This window comes from Pinus tabuliformis, chromosome 3_1 (assembly GCF_031772625.1).
Source record: "Pinus tabuliformis cultivar Carrire ecotype Pingquan chromosome 3_1, CPIR1, whole genome shotgun sequence".
In the NCBI taxonomy this organism is placed as follows: domain Eukaryota; kingdom Viridiplantae; phylum Streptophyta; class Pinopsida; order Pinales; family Pinaceae; genus Pinus; species Pinus tabuliformis.
In genome coordinates, this window is record NC_142301.1 from 172,466,917 (window position 1) to 172,487,593 (window position 20,677).

General features: G+C 41.8%; 1 protein-coding gene across 1 annotated transcript in view; it reads left to right on the plus strand.

Moving 5' to 3' along the window:
- The first annotated feature begins 18,941 nt into the window (after window positions 1-18,941).
- LOC149186352 (endoplasmic reticulum oxidoreductin-1-like) overlaps window positions 18,942-20,677 on the plus strand; it is a 30,882-nt gene continuing 29,146 nt past the window's right edge. Inside the window, exon 1 of the mRNA XM_089410977.1 lies at window positions 18,942-19,403. Coding sequence (XP_089267103.1) covers window positions 19,236-19,403 — 168 coding nt within the window. The 5' untranslated portion in view covers window positions 18,942-19,235. The remainder of the gene's footprint in view (window positions 19,404-20,677) is intronic.

Genomic DNA, 20,677 nt, shown 5'->3' on the forward strand with positions numbered 1-20,677 from the left:
TCATGTGGGGGTCCATGCACCTAGGGGCTAGCCCTCGGCGCTGGCCCCTTTCCTTTAACGGTCGCATAACTATTAGCGGCTGGCAGTAGCGATGTTCACATGGTGGTTACCTTGGTGTTCAAGAGGTGGCGGTTTTCCCCGATAGTCGTTTAAATGTTAGTAGCTTCAAGAGTGTGTTCAAATGGGTGGTTAAGTGTGCCCCAACCTCCAAACTATGCGACATAACTCTTTAAATATAATCTGCATTCTACCTATGTTAAGAACTACCGCATCATGCATTGGCAATGGACTTTGTTGTATGTTGGGAGGTCACAGGTTTGACCCTGCTGCCTCCGCCCACACTATAACAATGTTTTTGGTGGCCTCTTGAGTTGCCACGTGGTGGCCTTCGATTGGGCCATGTGTCAGCTCGTGGTTGGCCATCATTCCAACCAATAAGAACCATTAAAATATGACCAGTCAAAATGTGCCACTTGGCACGATTTCATTAGCCGAGGATCTATTTGACCAAGTCAACATCCACATCACCTGCCCAGTCAGTGCCATGTTAGCAGTACAAACTGCTGACTGGGCTGTTGTTGGCTTAGGGGGTCCTGACCCAGGTTTAGAGTTAATTGCGTCAACCAACAAATCCCTACACTACTGGCCCTTTCGGAAACAACCCGCATAGCGCAGGTTACAATGTCACCCGAAGAAGTATGGGGGGATGCAAGAACCAAGTTTCTGCATCCAGAGACGAGTGTGATATATTTTAGTGCCCTATATCTGCCTTCGCGCAGATCTATGAGCCCCTAGGGCCTGGTACTACAACTCTACTAAAACAACCTTCAGACCTTCGCAAAGATCCATGATCGATCTTTGCAGACCCTTAACAGTCTGTTTATCTACTTACGTGCATCAGAGAACAACTCTAGACTAGGGTTCGCGTAGATAAGCTTATGCTATTAATAAACATTAAGTAATTTATCAAAGTATTCGCGTAATTATATAAACATGCTTGCTTACATCATCTAACAGTTATTCAATGGAATCGTGCATCATTAGATCGATATTTCATAAACATAGTATTCATTAACAACATAAGTCATAAACAAAAGTAAATAGCAATGCACAATACTTCTCTAGAAACAACTTCTTTATTGATTTCCAGTTCAGAATACAGACTCAAAACTTCCCTGCGCACTCAATTGTAGGGGCCCACACACTCAACTGCGGACTCTATCTAGGCCTCTGCGCACTCAGCTGCAGAGCCTTTCTCTTCTATCTCATCCACTTCTATGTGCTATCTTCTATTGACCCCTTCTACATGATCTCTACCTTAGACTCTCTAAGACACACATATTTATACAATCCCACGGTTTGCGGACATGGGTGGATCTCAAAGCCAAATCAACTTTACATAAACAAGGGGCTAAAACCCCTTTTACTCCTTTTCATTTACGTGCTCTGCATCCACAAATTGCAGAGACTTTACATCTTTTACAAAAATTTACATCAAAACTTGGCTTTTTAACCCAAAAACTCACTCAGGGGACCCCATCCCAACATGCCCCCAACACAAAGATTGTGACTCGCCCTCGAGTCATTCGGCTGACGTTGCGATCTTTTGTGAAGATCCCCCAACTCTACCTAAACTACTGCAACTTCGGCAACGCTTTGCATGGCTACCTGCTTGACCTCTTCCACTAGCTTCTCTGTAGCTGGTCCTTCTACAACCAGCTTCATCATCTACTGCAAACTTGTGAGCTTCTCCTAAATGTTGGTCATGACATCGTAGGCTTCGTCTAACCAGGGCCCCAACCTGGACTTAAGCAAGGCCTCCTTCTTCTATGCTGCTTCGACCTGCCTGAGGAGATGCTTTCCTTCCCACAACTTGGCTAGGCGATGTGCTGGGGTGATGACACCTCAGCCGCTTTTATGCAACAAAGCTGCATATTATACAAAATTACGTGCGTGGACCTGTGGGTTATGGGCCCACGTATCTATCGAAAGCCTTCAAATCAGCAGAATTACAAAGAAAACCCGACCAATCACCTAACAGTCCTTTGAACGTTTATGACCGGAACCCAAAAGGAAATAAACCCCAGTTCATACCATATTGAGTCCGCCAGAAATGTTAATCCACGCGCACATTCGAGTGCGATTACTGTCCAATCAATCAACTGATGAACGGTTTGGATGGTCAGAACTCAACGAGGTTTTAAGCCCATTGTATAAAACCTTATCGCGTCCATTTTTGGAATTAACGCTCGCACTTGTTTGCACGTGATATGCGTCCGATCACCATTAAACGGATGGTCCGATCCTTCGGAACCTTAAACTCCTTTAAATGATTTTCTCGGGTCCATTTCTAGAATTAAACTTAAGCGCTTGTTACCATGCGATGGCCGTTAGATATGTTGGATCTGCTGGGTCTGTCCGATCGGACGACTATGATGGTTCCTCCAGGTTCTCACGATTTTTGTCAGGATTCTCTCGTTCCGCCAATATTATCCGTTAATCTAGACAATCCGACGGTTTCCACTGTGCTGTTCAATCAACTCCAATTTCGATTGAACACCTCTCCTTCGTTGATCTATTCTCAATCCAACGACTCTCTCATTTTCTTATTGATGGGACTCACCTTACAACACTTTATTTCTGCCATACTCTATTTAAGGTGAAGTTCATAGGAACTTCGTCCTTTACACTTGCACACGCATATTTAACAACTTACAGTAAAGAACAATGTGTAGACAGACACGGACACACAAAATATAGATAACGCACGTATTTCAATTATATACATAATTCGATTACAGACTAAGGCCTCACGGCCCGAACCACAAATTAACCTTGTGGCTACATTGTATACTCTCTCTATCTCTCACAACACAGACTCTCTTTATATAGGAAATTACTAAGGGAAGGATTGTTTACGATCCATGAGTTTCTCCCACAATCGCCTAGAATCACTCAATCAAATCCCCTAAATCTCTCTATACGCATACACGGCAGATAATTACATTTAAACGAGCCTTATCAATTCCATCAATTTAGCTTTGTTTTAATAGAATTTGCCTCGGTTTGCAATGATTGTCCACATTTCCCCTTTCACAACTCAAAATTTCAATTTTGATTAAGGGTGGTCAGATGCTCCTGCATCATGGGGCAATGGGGCACGCCATTGCCCGGACTTCATCGTACTGCTTCTGCAGCTCCCGCATCTCTGTATTTAGTATTTGCAAGTTTGGGTCTTCCTGCAGAGTCATCACCAACTCCATTGTCTGCTCAAATAATGCTGAGCAGTTAGCAATTGTGGCATCCAAAGTGGCCATCCCTTATTTTATGGCAGCTCTGTGCTTCTCCCTGACCTCGAGTGGAGTCATGGGCTACAACTTTAACTACAACTCAGTTATTTTCATGTTGGGTTTGAATTGAACTCATCCAACCTTTACCTTTGCCTTGCGCATTCCGCGGCTAACTGCCTGATCTTAGCTTCCAGTTGTGCGTCCTCGGGAATGTGAAGCTTAGGCACCGTTCTACATGCCTCTACCACTGCGGACTCCAGTTGGGAACTCTGTGCATGCATCATTTCCTTTTCTTTCAAGGCTTGCATTTTCTCGACGAACATATGCTCATTGTTCACCCTGTATTCGCTGATCAGATTGAGAGTGTGTTTCTCCCAAGCTCTCAATTCCTCTGTCACCCCTGCCTGTAGCACGTGAAGAAGCTCATTGGGGAGCGTTGCGATGTTTAGCCTGATGTTCTTAAGGGTGCTTAAGATGATGCAGTCATCGGACGACTCTACGCATAGGGACCCTTTGGGTAATGCAACAGTGCGAAGATCTAGGGTCCTTACCAATTCCGCATCCTGACCCATCCCCGGGGCTAGGCTTACTTGTACTGCGCTCGATTAACTCGCGCCCACCTGTATCCTATTAGCCTGGATCTACAGCTCGTGCAAATCCTTTTGGATGCTCCCCAACGTCTGCATATACTGCTGCTCGAACTGCTGCAACATTTCAATTGTAATGTCCCATATTTTGTTGCCGATATCATCGAGATCGCCCTTCGTCAATACCATGGGATCACCCTATGACTTTTCTGATTTTTTGTTTTTTCCGAGGACCTTCCCACTGCTCCTATCCACGCTTCTTTAGCCGAAATGAGGTGCTCTACCCATCATCGCCTCAGCCGCCTTGTTCGGATTGCTCTTCCTCCTTGGTCTCGGGCAAAGGGGATTTGCCACTTCTCTCTGACTCGCGCTGCTCTTGTTCAGCCTACTCCTTAGCAGCGCGCTCTTTCTCCATCTGAGCCTTCTCTGTAGCTTCCTTCTTCTAATGCATGACCAAGTTTTGTGCAGCCTGCTTAACTGCATCCTTTCTTTTCTATGCTGCCAAGCTTCCTGCGCCCTTACTCGTTCCAGCATCCAAGTCTGAGGGGCGCGCCACTCTACTTGCCATCACTTGATTACCTCCTGTATGTCTGTATCTGTTACCAAATATGGCAAGTCATGCTGTTGTTGTTGCGGATTCTTTCGCACCTAACTGTAAACTCAATGGAAGTCAGCCTTGAATGCGACATAGACTGACAACTGCGTGTACAAGGTCGAGGACAACCTTGGGCATTGGTTGATGGCCATGCAGAGGCTTGATTCCATAAGAAGTGAGAAGATTTTTGTTTCTCTAACCCGCATGGGGTCCTTTTTAGCCCATTCATAGGGGTTTTCAAATTCAAATCTGACCGTTCCCCCCAAATTTCGACCATGAATGATGTTTTGGCGGTAAATCTTCAAATATTTTGGCCTTAAATGCTGTCAACCCGCTCCTGTTAACTGTCTTCTGGCTGTCAAATCATGAACAGTGACTCCAATAGTCACTTTTCTGTTGTGCTGCGTGACGTCTTCCTCCATAACACAACTTTCTTTGCGCAACTGAATATATTGCAGCTTCACCATCTTTCGTGCAGCCTACCTACTTCATAGTCCTCCGATCCTAGTAGTGTAGTTTATAGTTCCACGCTCCCTTGCATCTGCCTAGAGCACTAAGACTGTCCTGTCGCCATATAGTCATTGCGCAGGATCCCCTGTATATGGCTTCAATTGAATTCCATTCACTCTTCCCGGAAAAGGATCTCCATTCAACTTCGCGAGCTGAACTGCGCCTCCATCTGTAATTTCCTTGTAGCCAATGCATCTGAAATTTTCTCGAAAATTTAGTGAATTTACTATCATATAACAAAACTAGATCATTTACCTTGAACTTGCGGAGCTTGATGTGGCAATCGTGCCATGATTTTTCACATTCCTTCTGTACTTGTTGATGAAATTCAACCAAAAATTTATCCTCCTCGAGCTCCATCAACTGCGCGAGTCGTTCCTCCAAGGCCTCGCAATCTACCACATTCGTCAGTGCCGTTATGCGTAGACTGGGCACAATATATTCCATTGGCATTATAGCTTCTACACCATAAACCAATCTAAAAGGTGTCTGTCCTATCAACTTTTTACAAGTAGTCCTATATGCCCATAGTACTGCAGGTACGTGCACATCCGAGTCATTTCGTTGTGCGTTGAAAATATTTGTCAGCGCGTTCTCCAAAATTTTATTGAAAGCTTCAACTGTTCCATTAGCCTGTGGATGATACAAAGTGCTCTTCTGATGGTAGACTTTGAACTCCTTAGTCAACGCGTTGATTGTCTCATTTAAAAGTGCACTACCTCGATCACTCATTAACACCTTCAGACATACAAATCTGGTTAACACATACTCAAACAAAAACTTGGCTGTTGTAGCCCCTATGCAATCCTTCACTGGTTGTGCCTCTTCCCATCTGGTTAGATATTCTGTGGCAATGATGATATAGCGAGCACCAGTTTTCTTTCCTGGGGGCTGAATTGGCCCAACGAAATCAATTGCCCATTTTTCAAATGGCTGCAACGATACTTGAGGATTCAATGGCAACTCGTCCCTCCGCGATGGTATGCCCGTTCTTTGACATGCATCACATGCCCTACAATACGCCTTGGAATATTTATGCAGCGTAGGCCACCATAAACCTGCGCACAGAATCTTCTACGCAATCGCATTTCCTGGATAATGTCCTCTCACAACCCCTCCATGAGCTTCAACGAGAATGCTAGTCTTCTCAAAATTTGGCACATATCTTCGTAATATCTTGTTTGCACCCATCTTATATAGATGTCCAGCAATCAACGAAAAGTCTGTCGCGCACACTACTAATTCCTTCTTTTGCTGACTTGTATACCCTTCCAGTGCCATCCCTGTAGTAAAAAAGTGGATAATATCTGCAAAATGATTATCCGCTATGCACACTGCAAAGAGTTGTGCATCTGGAAACCCTTCCTCCAAATTAGTAGGCTCTTCTCCTATTTCGATCGCGACAGATGGTCAGGTCCTGCATTCAACCTCCCTGGCTTTACAATGACCTCAAAGTCATATTCCTGGAATAGCAGCAACCATCGACAGGTCCCCCCCCAACACATGCTTATTGACCAGGTATTTCAAGGCAGAATGATCTGTGTACACCTTGAAATGTCCACCCAACAGATAGTGCCTAAACTTTTGAAACACATATATCATAGCCAACCCTTCGCGCTCTGTCGTTGAGTAATTCTTCTCGGCCTTCGATAATTTCCTACTCGTGAAGGATATAGGGTGATCCATTTCTCTTTCGTCAGCCTGTGTTAGCACTGCACCCAACGCAATGCAAGAGACAACGACATGTACATGGAATTCCTTCTTCCAATCAGGGAAGACCAAGATCGGCGCGGTGACCATCTTCTCTTCCAGTACATCCAAGCTGCATTGACATTCTTCATCCCAACAGAATGTTGCATCCTTCTTCAACAATTTCTCCATGAGCGCACTAATATGAGCATAAGCCTTGATAAACTTTCTGTAATATCCCGTATGACATAATGATGCGCGCAACTGCTTTACATTCCTTGGGGCCTCCAGATTCACTATCACAACAATCTTGGCAGGGTCCACCATCATCCCTTGCTTACACACCACATGACCTAGCCGAATTCCAAAGGGAACACAAAATATGCGTTTCTTTAGATTCAACGCGATCTGGTATCTGTGACACGTATCCAACATCAGGCGCAGACTTGCTACATGACACTTTACTAATCCGAACACCGTCCAGCCATCAAAGTATACTTCCAAGACATTATGAATAAATTCCTTGAACGTTGCGATGATTACGCGAGAAAATATCACGAGTGCATTCTTGAGTCCAAACGACATTACAGTGTATTGAAAACAAACCCATTCCGTAGTGAAGGTCGTTTTGTTACTATCCTCTGGCGCGATCCTGATCTGATGGTACCCCGAGAACCCATCAATGAACGAGTAGGCCTCCTGCCCTCCAACATTGTCTAATACTTCATCCGTAAATGGTGTCGAAAATGGATCATGGACATAGGCATTATTAAGCTTCCTCAAATCCACGTAAATTCTTATTTCGCCCTTCTGCTTCTTCTCCTGAACCACCATTAGGCTCACCCAATCAGATTCTTCCACTGGTTCTATGATGTCTTCTTCCAACATCTTATCCAACTCCAATTGAACCTTTTCCTTGTACTTAGGATTCAGGTGATATAGCCTCTGCTTAACAGGCTTCACATCCGGTTTCAGAGTAATCTTCATCACACCCAATTCTCCTATTATGACCTTCAAGTCCGAAAACTTAGTAGGGAATAGATCTTGATATTCACGAAGTAACTCAGCAACCTTATCCATAGTAGCGTCGTCCCAATAATCCCCAATTTTGGCAAACTTTGGTTCTACTTCAGTCCCAATGTTCAATTTCTTGGTTTTCAACGATGTGGTGATGTCCGGGTTCTCTATTTGTGGGCCCTCGACTTCGCGATGCCCTTCGGCCTCTGAAATATTAATATTTCTTGGATCTTCATCCTCCTCCTCAACGGTCACATTATAACATTCCAACGCATGGCGCAGCTGGGTGCTCCAATTTGGTTGGACCCATTCCAAAGGTTCTTGCGGTATTATGAAGATCATTGCCTTAACCTCCTGCAAATGCCCTTGAACCCATCTTCAAAACTAAAGGTCATTAAGAATCCTTCCCTCAATATATTCCACTCCGAAGTGCCGTGGCGGAGCTCTGTCTCCAAATACCAGTTCATGGGGATTGTGTCTAAAGTATGGCAAAGCAAGTGTACCCAATCCGGCTACGGCTCCGTTCCATAAGTTTTAGTCCACTTCGCTAGATTATTGCGCGGATCATTTCTCCCATTGTATTTCTCGGTCAATCAAATGTTAGGTCACCCAAACCGCAATATCATCATTCTTCTGTAATCACGCCATCCATCAAAGCTATCTTTGTGAGTGCCCCACCATTGTGCGGGCGTAGCGCGTAGTGCCAAATCTAACGCTTGGAAGCGGTGATGATTAGGGACTTCACACTTAAACACATCCAAAAACTTATCCACATCAGTTAACCCATCATAATAAGGTAAATTTCTTACCTTCGATGAAACAGAGCACAACGATTTAGTCATAATGTTGCAACGTAGTGTCGATGCTTCATATAGTTGATTCTGCCAATGCTCCAATTCTTCATCTGAATCAGAGGTGCAGGAACTCTCACGGTCCCATGCAATCCATCCATCTGCTATTGGATTGATCCAGTCTTGATCTCGTGCTGTTATTTTGCAGATCTGATCTAAGTCATCCTCACTTTATTCATAATCGCGGACTGGTTTAGTGTAGCGCGCCCCTTTTGCAGGGTCCAACAACACTACAACTCAAAGCAATTTCTTTTCAAATGACATTGTCCTCTTCTTCAGGTTGATGAATCCATTCATGTCAATGGCCCAGTCGATTCCGAGGAGCGCGGGGTATGGATTATTGTCATCAGCGATCTCTATTACTTCAAAATCAGCCAGCGCGCTCGCACCTTATATATCCACTGTTACTCCATATAGTCGTATAATAGGGATGATCTTCTACTGGTTTTCCATTCTAAGTTGGATTGGAGACCGATGCAATGGAGGTATCCCCATTCTCTCCCATGTCTGTTTAGGCAAAACGTTCGCGTCCAACCCCAAATCCAGAATGACCTGGTCCATCTCATATTCTCCTATTTGTGTAGTGAGCCTCATCTCCCGCCTTGTTCTTTCCTTATGTTTGCCAATTTTTCTAACTACGTGGTGTCCATCAGGGGCATTTTCTTTACCATCGCATTTGTTTATTAGCTCCTGCAGGCCTTTCACAACTTTGTTATCATGCAATAGTTTCATGCAAGTCTCCAAGAACGTGGTAAGCACAGAGGGATCAACCTCTGTAGGCATGCTGGTTTCTGGTACTTTGTTTTGGCTTCCTGAGGTGGAGGCCTCAGCGAAGATTTTCTTGGATTCCATAAAAGTTTGCTTAATGCGCGCCAAATCAACACTAGCTTCTTTTTCTAGGGCCTTGCGGACCCATCCGTCCTCTTCAGGTTGTTTTCCTTTATCATCACCAATTGTTATTTCACTTCTCAACGCTATATTCGCATTTTGATCTTCCTCACGGGGCTTAGCCCTCATCATTTGTAAGTTCTACGTAGGTTGCTGAGGCTACGCCTTTTTATCCTGCATCTTAGCTATCAGCACCAGGCATTCTTCTAAAGTGTGATCAAATTGGCTGTAGTATTGACATGACGGGCATGTCTGATTTTGACACTCCCACGCGTAGTGCCCAGGTGTTTTGTAGTTGTAACAAATAACCTGACCTTGACCTCTACCAGTCCATCCTCCTCCTTGGCCCTGTCCTCATCCCTGATATCCTCCAGCGCTCCTTCAACGCCATGCTCTGGAGGCCGAGTTTCCTCCTGCATTCGGTAGGTAGGTGTTCTTTCCATCATCAGCTCATAGCTGCGACAATGGCGCTCATCGTGAACCACTGATTTGCAAAAGTCGTAGAACAACTATTGTGGTGTTTGAATGAAATTTTGAAGCAAATGACAATTATCTGTTGCGTGTTTTCCAGCCACCTGACAAATAGCACGACCCCCATGCTCGGTCCTGTTGGAGCTTCTGGTCTCAGGGGAATTGGTCCCCCTCCTGTGATATAGTTCGCAAATACGGGACAATGGTCTTTATCATGCCCCTGGCTCTTACATTTCAGACACCAGACTTCCGCGCGCACCTCTAGCTTAGCCTCCTTATCTTTCTTCAAGCTCTGCAATTCTAAGCATAGGCTTTGTAACTGAGAATGGATTTGTTGTACCCCCAAGGTTGCATCTTGAATAGGCGTCGCATGTTGAAAAATGGAAACAAGAAATGCTAAAATTAGAAGTGCTAAAAAGAGCACTGCTATAAATAGCAGTTTGGTTATCAGTGCAGGATTGAGCAACAGGGAATGAAAAATGGAAGTGCTAAAAATAGTATTCTATTTTTAGCAGTTCAAGATGGATTCCTAATTTTAGTCAGTCCTTGGACTAAAATAGGAAGTAAAATTCGAATTTGAACTTAACAATTGTTTGCAAAATAATTAATTAATTCACCATGAGTTAATTAGTTGTGAAAAATCAAACATGAAGTCTATGTGAGGACATGCAACAATTTCTCTATTAATTGAGGAATTTATCCATCAATTAAAGAGATAAGGATGAGTTCTAATTTGAGTAGTAATGAGTTGGCTCAGTTAACTGAGTCAAGTCCAGTTATAATTGATTTAAACAATTTGTTTAAATTAATGTGAGTTCAGTTAGTTAATGCATGCTTGCATATCACTGCTGTTCTTTAGATAACTGAATATTCTCTCATGAATAACTCATGCATGTTAGTTCAGACAGAGACCCAGTTGAGATCAAAGAAGGGATAGTGTACTATCAGTTGGATGAATATTTTTCCTATAAAGGAAGCTCATCCATGATGAGGATTTATCTCCTTAAGGACTGCGTAGTTGGATTAGAGGTTAGTGAGTGTGTGAAGAGGCCAATTCACACAAGTGGTTGCATTGGACACCAATCAAAATTGCCCAAAGAAATAGGAGGCTTGGAGGACAGACCATAGGTTAGATAGAGGTTTTTGACTGTCTATGAGTAGCAGAGGTATTGCAGAGAGAGCAGGATAGCTTTTGAGCTGATTCTTTTTGTAATACTAGTAATATTTCCACTTGTATGATAATATAGAGATGGGGTTTTAGGCTGGTGGTTTCCCTTGGTTATATCTTATGTGTTATGTGTGATTGATTTCTCCATATCAGTTATATGTGTTCTTATTGATGTTGCTCAAATTGATTAAGCTTCCGCTAAATTGTTTGTAGAAGTAGATCAAGTGTTTTGCTTTAGTATATTGCATTATCAAGTGATCTACAGGTGGGAATTTCTACATGGTATCAGAGCTAGTTGATTTGTAGAAAAATTCTACATGGTATCAAAGCACAGGTGATCAAGGAAGAACAGTATACAAGAAGGGAGAAGTTGAAGTTTGTGATTCCTGAATATAGAAATCGAGTTCTTATCACATCTCTATTTCACCTATGGTGTTCTATGGTTTGAGACTCGAATATGCCCTTGATGGCAGTTCGAATTATATATCCTGGAAGGATCACATGGACGCAGTACTAGAGGATAATAGTCTAAAGGACTTCATTGATCAAGAAGTCCTCAAGCCGATTGGTGCTGCTGAATTGGCTAAATGGAAAAAATGTGTGGCTAGAGCAAGGAGAATCCTTCTGGAGGGAGTTCGAGATCACATAGTCTCGAGTCTCCATGGGAAGGAGACACCGTTTTCAATGTGGAAAACATTGAAAGATCTATATCAGAATAACAGTGATCAGAGGAAGTTGGCACTGAAAGACAAGCTTCGAAAGATCAAGTGTGAAAAGGGCAACACGATCTCTACGTATCTGAACAAGCTCACCACATGCAGGGATGAGCTTGGAAGTGTAGGGATCACAACAGCTGATGATGACATGGTGAGTCTTGCACTCCTCGGTCTTCCTAAGAGCTGGCATAGCTACTAGGACTTGGTTAATGGAAGAGAGAAACTGCCAGATTGGGAACGACTTTGGTCGGATTTGATGCAGGAGGAGATAAGAAGAAGCACCAGAGATGGTTCTTCATCCATGGAGGATGAAGAAAACTGTGCCTTAGCGAGTAAGGCGAAGAAGGGGAAGGAGAAGGTTTCTCATTCTGAATCCAGTTCTTCCCATGGTGGGAAGAAGTTTGACAAATCGAAAGTGCGATGCTTTCATTGTCATGAGGTGGGCCATTTTGCTACAAATTGTCCACTGAGGAAATCCAAGAAGGGATCCGTGGAAGGATCAGAAGGTGAGGCACTGGCCTCATAGTTCGAGTTGGATTTCACACTGTTCGTATGCATGTTTTCATCCATGGTGGGAAGTGGTTGGTTTCTTGACAGTGGAGCTTCTTTCCACATGACTGGCGACAAGAGTTTGTTCAGTACTTTGGAGGAGAAAGATCTCCAGATACTCATAGCGATGGGTAATGATGAAAAGTATAGTGTCTCAGGTGTAGGCATGGTTATTTTTCAGAGGGATCATGGAGCTCACCTTACCTTGACCGATGTCAAGTATGTACCAAGACTGAAGAGAAACTTGGTGTCAATCGCGATGCTAGAAGACAGAGGCTATGATGTAGTCTTCAGTAAGGGAAAGGTTTTCCTTAGACACATCATCACTAGACAGGTGAAGCAGATCGGTTCACGGGTCAAGAACCTGTATGCTCTTGAGGTTCAAGATGCATGCAAAGCCTTAAGTAGCAAGGCAACTGATGGAGACTTGGTGGTTGAGAGGGAGAGTATATTACCTCTCAACATGCAGCGCCAGAAGAAGTCTCAGATGATTGTGGAGGAGCCACGATTGGTGTAGCAGCTTCAGGAGGTTGTGGAGCAGCCACAACAGGGGAAGTTGAGTGGAGATCGAGTAGAGACATCTACTCATGCAGAGACCTCCAGTAGGGGGAAACTTCGAGCCAAGTGGGCAGAGGGATCACATGCAGCCATACCTCCAGGTAGGAGGTGGGGCGATGTGGAGTGATCGTCCCAAGGAGGAGGGGTAGTATCCTTGAGGTACCCAACCTCTTTGATTTGACTTTGCTATAGGAGCCCCGATGAGGAGTAGCAGGACTGATTGATTGGGTAGAGATAGATGCAGATGGAGCAACAGAGAGAACTACAGTGCAAGATTCCCAAGACTGTGTAGAGCTAGCAGGCTGCAACAATGCGAGAGGCACAAGAGTGTTGCACCAGTGAAGGATGTCACAGAGAGGTTTTCAATGGTGCGAGATGTATGGAGGGAGAAACAGAGCAATCCTAAGGTGGGGCAAAAGTGAAGCTATAAACCACTTGCGGTGCTGACCATCTGTGAGCTGCATATTAGCTTCTCGAATCACACACTTCAGCCTTTGATCTAAATCCCAAGGTGTCTCATCAACCCTCATCGTGATCTCCTTAAATCCAACTACTGACTGCAAGTCAAACTTAGGCTTACTAAAATCTTTGTTTAAAGCAGCCTTAGTCTCTGCTAGCGTTGCCACAGGATGATCAAAACAATACTTAATATACCATGTCAGCGCGCAATCCTACAGAGCAGTAACTAACTGCGCCTTCTTTATGTTGTCATCAGTAATCTGTTGCACTGTCCACACAACATTCGCAACAAACCAGAACTGATTTGTGTCTTCACTCCCTATACCTTTGAAAATCGACAATTTCATTGTGTTCGACATGTTGAACGGCGTGGTGGTGTGAGAAAAGGTGTATGTGGTGGAGGTGGAGGTGGAGGTGGAGTGGATGGATGACATGTCAATGGAAAACCTTGTCTTATCAGCTGGACAACACTCCGCAGCGAGGACTGTACCACTCCCTCGCCGTCACTTGAAGGAGGTCTAATCAATGAGCTATATTCAGGACCTGATCTCTCTTGATCTTTGAAGAGTTTTCCACTTCGCATAGCTCCAAACATCAAGGCAATGGCATAACCCATTTTTCACACAAGAGCATCTTAATCTAGGTATTCAAAGATCTTAGATACTTACCTCGTGGTCCCTTGAAGAAGTGCCGCTCTGCTTCGCTGTAGCTAACTAAGGTATCAATAGTGAATTCTGTAACAAATCCTCCTATAATTCGATTAAGCCAATGGTCGACAACCCGCGCGATTTTGTCTTCTGAGGCTTCTAATTGTCGTACCAACTCTAGAGTCCACACTGTTGGACCGTCAAGCTTTCACATCCCTTGGTCGTCTGCCAACTTAGCTAACCATTCGTATAATTCGATCAGGAAGGTGCAGAAGGAAATTTTATGTATTTCCGTATACAAATATTTGTCCAACCAATGTTTCTTTGATAGGCGCGGGTTCCTATTTTCCTGCATCGCAAATTCGTGAATCTTTCTGTCCAACCACTTCTCAATTTCCTTCTTGGTCGATTCTAGTGATGCGAAATCACACATCTCCTTTAAGCAGATCTCGGTCCCAGCGATGGAACCATTTGTTGGCTTAGGGGGTCCTGACCAAGGTTTAGAGTTAATTGTGCCAACCAACAAATCCCTACACTACTGGCCCTTTCAGAAACAACTCGCTTAATGCAGGCTGCAGTCTCACCTGAAGCAATATGGGGGGATGCAAGAACCAAGTTTTTGCATCCAAAGACAAGTGTGATGTCTTTTAGTGCCCTAGATCTACCTTTGCACAGATCTATAAGCCCCTAGGGCCCGGTACTGCAACTCTACTAAAACAACCTTCAAACCTTCGTGAAGATCCATGATCGGTCTTTACGGACCCTTAACGGTTTGTTTATCTACTTACGCGCATCAGAGAACAACTCTATACTAGGGTTCATGTCGATAAGCTTGTGTTATTAATAAACATTAAGTAATTCATCAAGGTCTTCGCATAATTATATAAACATGCTTGTGTACATCATCTAACAGTTATTCAATGGAATCACACATCATTAGATCGATGTTTCATAAACATAGTATTCATCAACAACATAAGTCATAAATAGAAGTAAACAACAATGCACAATATTTCTCCAGAAATAAATTCTTTATTGATTTCCAGTTCAGAATACAGACTCAAAACTTCCATATGCACTTAGCTACAGGGGTCTGCGCACTTAGCTGCGGACTCTATCTAGGCCTCTGCGCACTCAACTGCAGAGCCTTTCTCTTCTATCTAACCCACTTCTCTACGCTATCTTCTATTGACCCCTTCTACATGATCTCTGCCTTAGACTCTCTAAGACACACCTATTGATCTCAATGTCGACTCAACTTTACATAAACAAGGGGTTAAAACCCCTTTTACTCCTAATCATTTACGTGCTCCGCATCCACAAATCGCAGAGAATTTACATCTTTTACACAAATTTACATCGAAACTTGGGGTTTCAACCCCAAAATTGACCTAGGGGACCCCATCCCAACAACTGTCCTTTTTTTTTTGAAGTTTCGCTTGTTTGGGAAAGTGAACAAAACTCGTTTATGGAGTCATACGGAGTTCGTTTCGCGCGAAACAAGTTGCACTAGATTTAGGATGACGAGAACTACGCGGTTGTCCAGGTTCCATACCAATCCGAAAACTTTGGAATTTGAGCTATTTTTTGAGCCCCTTATCACAAGGAGACAAGACCAAGATGTCAGGGGGAGAGGGGAATAAGTGGTTGACCAAGTGAGAGAAGCCACGTGAGGAGGGAAAAGGGTTAGATGGTAGGAAGTAAGACAAAGATGGGGTTTAGAGGAGGCAAAAGCATACAATATATCACAAAGGGGGAGAGCTAGAAGAAGAAGGGAAAATTCAAGGCCAACTAAAGGGATGAATCAAAGCACACATGAGTATATAGGAAATAAGCGAAGAGCACCCAACATAAAAAGGTTGGCTACATGAAATTTAGTGATATGGACAAGCACACAAATGAAAACCATGTCATAGAAGCAATGCAAACCAAAAACAACAAATGTGCCCACCGAGGAGGTCCAATGCCCGAAAGAATTATCCATAGTCCTGCAGTGAGAATCGTCTTTAGAAGTCGTTGCATGAACTACAATTTGAAGAGAAGGAAACAACAATGCCAAACCAGTATGCCAGGAAACCAATTGCTAGGTCCCCTGAGTCTCCAGCTAGGGGGAGTGGACTTGCCAATTATGGAACAACAATTGAGATTTTAGAGCGAATGAACTGGGCTTGGCCAAGGCTCACATAAGTAGGCCCACCAGTGCCCGTGGAATGAATTGCTCAAGTGACTGGAGGAGGTTGTAGAGAGAGAGAGAGAGAGCCGAAAACCACACAATTTAAATGAGAGTAATGACACTAGGAGGAGAGGTGTGAGTGACATTAGGAAGCGAGTAAATTTCACACAATCTAAGATGTGACAGACCTGTCGAGGGAACCATGATTCAATGTTGGTGGTGTAATCCATTATGGGTTCAAGTGGCCAATGAACAGATCAATGAGGTAGCCTCGAGTGAGAAGTCATTAAAACACAATTATGGGGGCGTGCTACCACGTCCCCTAGCCACTTGGCTTGGTGGGGCAGTGGCAACCCCCCTTTTACAATATAGTCACTAGTCACCCCATCCACTAATAATATAACTAAACATTAAATCAATATATAAAATTTTCTTACACATATACTCAATCATATAATATTTATCATAAGTTATAGTACTCATTTTCAACATTATATACAAAATAAAGTGAAAAACTATAGTCTTAATATTTCCATTTTACATACAATTTACCTCTAGCCACTTTATTTGGCATATAATTAAAAGAATTAAAATATGTATAAAAAGAAAACTCACACTTACCTATTTCATTTCACATAAAATATACTAAATTGAAATGTCTAACACATTAATATTAATACTCAACATCTAAGATATATAATTGCGCCGAAAGACGCTCTCGAATGCAATATGGAAGAGATGTTGTAATGTCCTATCTTGTAAAACATTTTGACTTGGTCAAATAAAAATAAAAGTAAAAAATTAATAATTGCTCCCAATATGGAAGAGATGTTATGTAAACATTTGCAGTTGAGAATCCATGGTTTTTTCCATGATATGCTGATCCTATAGTTTTTCCCATGGTATTCTTCTCTTATATAGCCTATTTAAAAGTGTAAAATTCCTTTTTTCCTTGTGATCTCATGCTCAATGTTTCTGCTATGAATTCGTAGCAGGGGAGAGTGTTTACACAATCCACACTAGGATGGGTATTAGAGTCTATTCTACTTCTTCCTGACCATCAACCCTTGCCAGAGTTACGATTGCAGAACCCTGTTCAACTCCTCGATCTTCTATTTTAACAACGAGTGGATCAGTACCAAGGTGGATTGTGCTATCGGCTTCAATGTTCACCTTTTTCTACGATTTTTAACGAGCTCAATATTATAGGGTTTGGTTGAATATGGACGATTGTTTTTTTGGGCAAATTGATTGTTTTAGGAATTTTTGTGGAGTTTGATACTTTCTATCATAATTAAGGTTTTTGTTGTTGAAGATCAAGGTTTTCTTTCTCCAACGCCATGGCAATATGTTGCCCATATGCGTACAACAATATACATATAAAGAAGAAAATGAATGACCCTCAAGGAATTGTATCCAATCACATGACAATCAATTCAACCCTAAGTTTAGAAGGCTTCAACATGGAAGCATTATATTCTTCGATACTAATGCCACGACAATTAAGTATTCAACCTCATCCAAGACCACCTTGTGCTCTTCTCAGTAAAATTTCTTGAATATGAACTCAAATGTAAACAAAATGATGGATTTGTTAAAGTGCATATCACCCGCATAATCTCCAATATAGTCTCTATCGTGAAACTTTGCTCACCCATATGTCTAGCATCTATGCCTATAACAATGAAGAAAAAAAGACGATTCTTGACACAAGATTGCTGATAGGTTGCATAAACCCTAGCCACCAGGATTCATAATGGATCTCAACACTGATCTGTCATATATTTGAAAGGCCAGGATCATAATGGTGGAAAACAACATGTACAAATAATGTAAAAAGTATTTTTAAAATACAATTATATATATATATATATATATATATATATATATATATATATATATATAATCATAAAAAATAATTAATATATAAATAATCATTAAATTTTTTTTTTGACAATTTTTGACATAAGGTTGTTGATAAGTTGCATAAACCCTAGCCATCGCTATTTGTAATGGATCTCAACACTGATCTGTCATATATTTAAAAAGCCAAAATTATAATAGTGGAAAACAACATGTCCAAATAATGTAAAAATCTTTTATATATATATATATATATATATATACTATAAAAAAATAATTAATATATAAATTATCATTAAATTATTCTTTTGTAATTTTTTTATATATACATTGTAATTCTTGTTATATATAGATGTGTGTCTCAATCTAGTGTGAGAATATCTTGTCATGTCCTCTTAGATATGTTGACTTGTTCAAATTAGATAAAAAAGACATTGCAATATTTGACTTGTTCAAATTACATAAAAATAAAATTAAAAGATATTCTTTTTTAATTATAATTATTAATTAATCAATTAAACTAATCTATCTAAATTCATCTTTATTCCGAATCTACCAAATCCAAATCTTGAAAGGTATTAAATCTCTTTTCACTCTAACAAAGTTAATCTCTCTTATACCAAGCTCCAAGAGATATCAAATCTCTTTTCACTAATAGATTTGCATTTCAAGAAATTTGATCATTCTAGGAGATTGGTAGAGAGATTGGAATCTACCAAGCCCCTAGATATATCAAATCTTTTTTCGCCCTAAAAACTTTACATCTCAATAAATTTGATCACTCTGGAACTCACTCTGGAACTCAGTAAATCAACTGTGGTTAAAATTTAGTAAATCAGGGTGGATTCGGTTTATTTTCATTTTAAAAAAAATTGAGGCTGCGCCACAAAGACTCAGCTCAACTGTATCCACCAAAAGTTTCCACTTTGGTGACGGCGCAGGTTCGAATTTTAACCTGACAAATTAGAAGAGAACAATTTATCGCGCCAAACTTCGAAATACTTCACGCTATGACAGCAAATGACGGTGTCCGAAGCAGGTACGCGGTTTCGACACGCAAGCCACCGGTTTCTTCCTTCGGTCGGTTTGCTATCTCCCGGCTCTGTAAGAACTATAAATTCAATCAAGCGGTCTTACAGTTCGATCTAGCAGGGAATCTCAATAAAATTTCACACGAACTGAAAATTAGGGCACTGTGTTGGATATGGCGGGCGAACTAGAGGAGCATAGGCGACGTAGAAGTAGATTTTGGGGATGGAAAACGTGGACATTTATAACCTTGACTGCTATTTTAGCGGTTTCTGTGGCCGCATGTGGACGGCAGCAGCGAATTTCTCTCTTTGGCTTCTCCTCCAAAGAGTGCAAATGCACGGTAAACTATCGATAAACCCTTATTTAGCCCTAATTGGTTTTCCATTTTAAAGTTTCTGCTATGTTTGAAAATAATTTTTTGAGATGTATATTGCCGAGATTGCTTGAACTGAATGGCCCATAAGCTAAGGCTCCATTTTCACGGGGAAGATACCGATCTGTGGGCTTTAGTCAGTAAATCTTGAGACCACTTTTAGCGTTTTATGAATAATAATATTAACAAGGTTCCATCTCGCAGCAAATATTAATGTAAAACACTATTGGTTGGGTATAGCTATGATCTAGATGACCAGGATAACAAGGGAAATACTCCGTATGCTAAATCCAAATGAGGCGCATGGCTCCCAGGTTTAATAATGATGCTGATTATTATTTGCCCGCAACTCTTTCTTTGGCGTCATAGAAATACTGAATACGCCAAATACAGATGAGGCCCACAACTGTCAATTATATGTACGGCGATCATTTGCAATGCAACTCCTCCTTAGAAATCAGAGAAATGGTGAATATGCCAAATATCAAATGAGATGTACAATTCCCCAGTATAATAATGACACTAATTTGCACTACACCCTTTTCTCAGAAGGAGTATTTTCCAACAACCTGAAATTTAATAATATTAAATAATTATGTGTACTCATATATATTTATTTCAGTTTCATTCGTCATTCCTTACGGCGTCGAATTTTAGGCCAAGCAACTTATTTTTCCTAAGTAAAACTTCGTGGGATTCCTCCTTCCCTGGAATATTCCAACCGATATTTGGATGGAGTGTCACTTGACTGCCAGCGACAATGGTGGCTGATAACCTTGAGTGACTCAACTGGATTATAACCTGTGACCCTCGGGAGGAGCTCGCAACCATTGACAACTGCCTTGAGAGGAGGGTTCAACCGATTAAGCTAACCCTTGGTTCTAGTGTTATTTTCCTAACCCCAGCAACTTGGTTAATTATTTCTTAGCCTGAATAAAAAACATGGCTGAGATTTAAACTCTCAAATAAAATATTATAGTGGAAGCAAATTAAAACACCAATCTCATGCACCTTGCACACATAATTTCTGCCCTTCAAAGTCTGTTGTTTCATTAATTAAAATCTACAGCATACAAAGGCTCCATTCCTGACCTGCTGTTTCATTAATTAAAGTCTACCGCATACAAAGGCTCCATTTCTAATCTGCTGTTTCATTAATTAAAGTCTACAGCATATAATGGCTCCATTCCTGGGATAGCAGCCCTTTGAGGAAGAATACCAATATAAAAAGAACCTGAAAT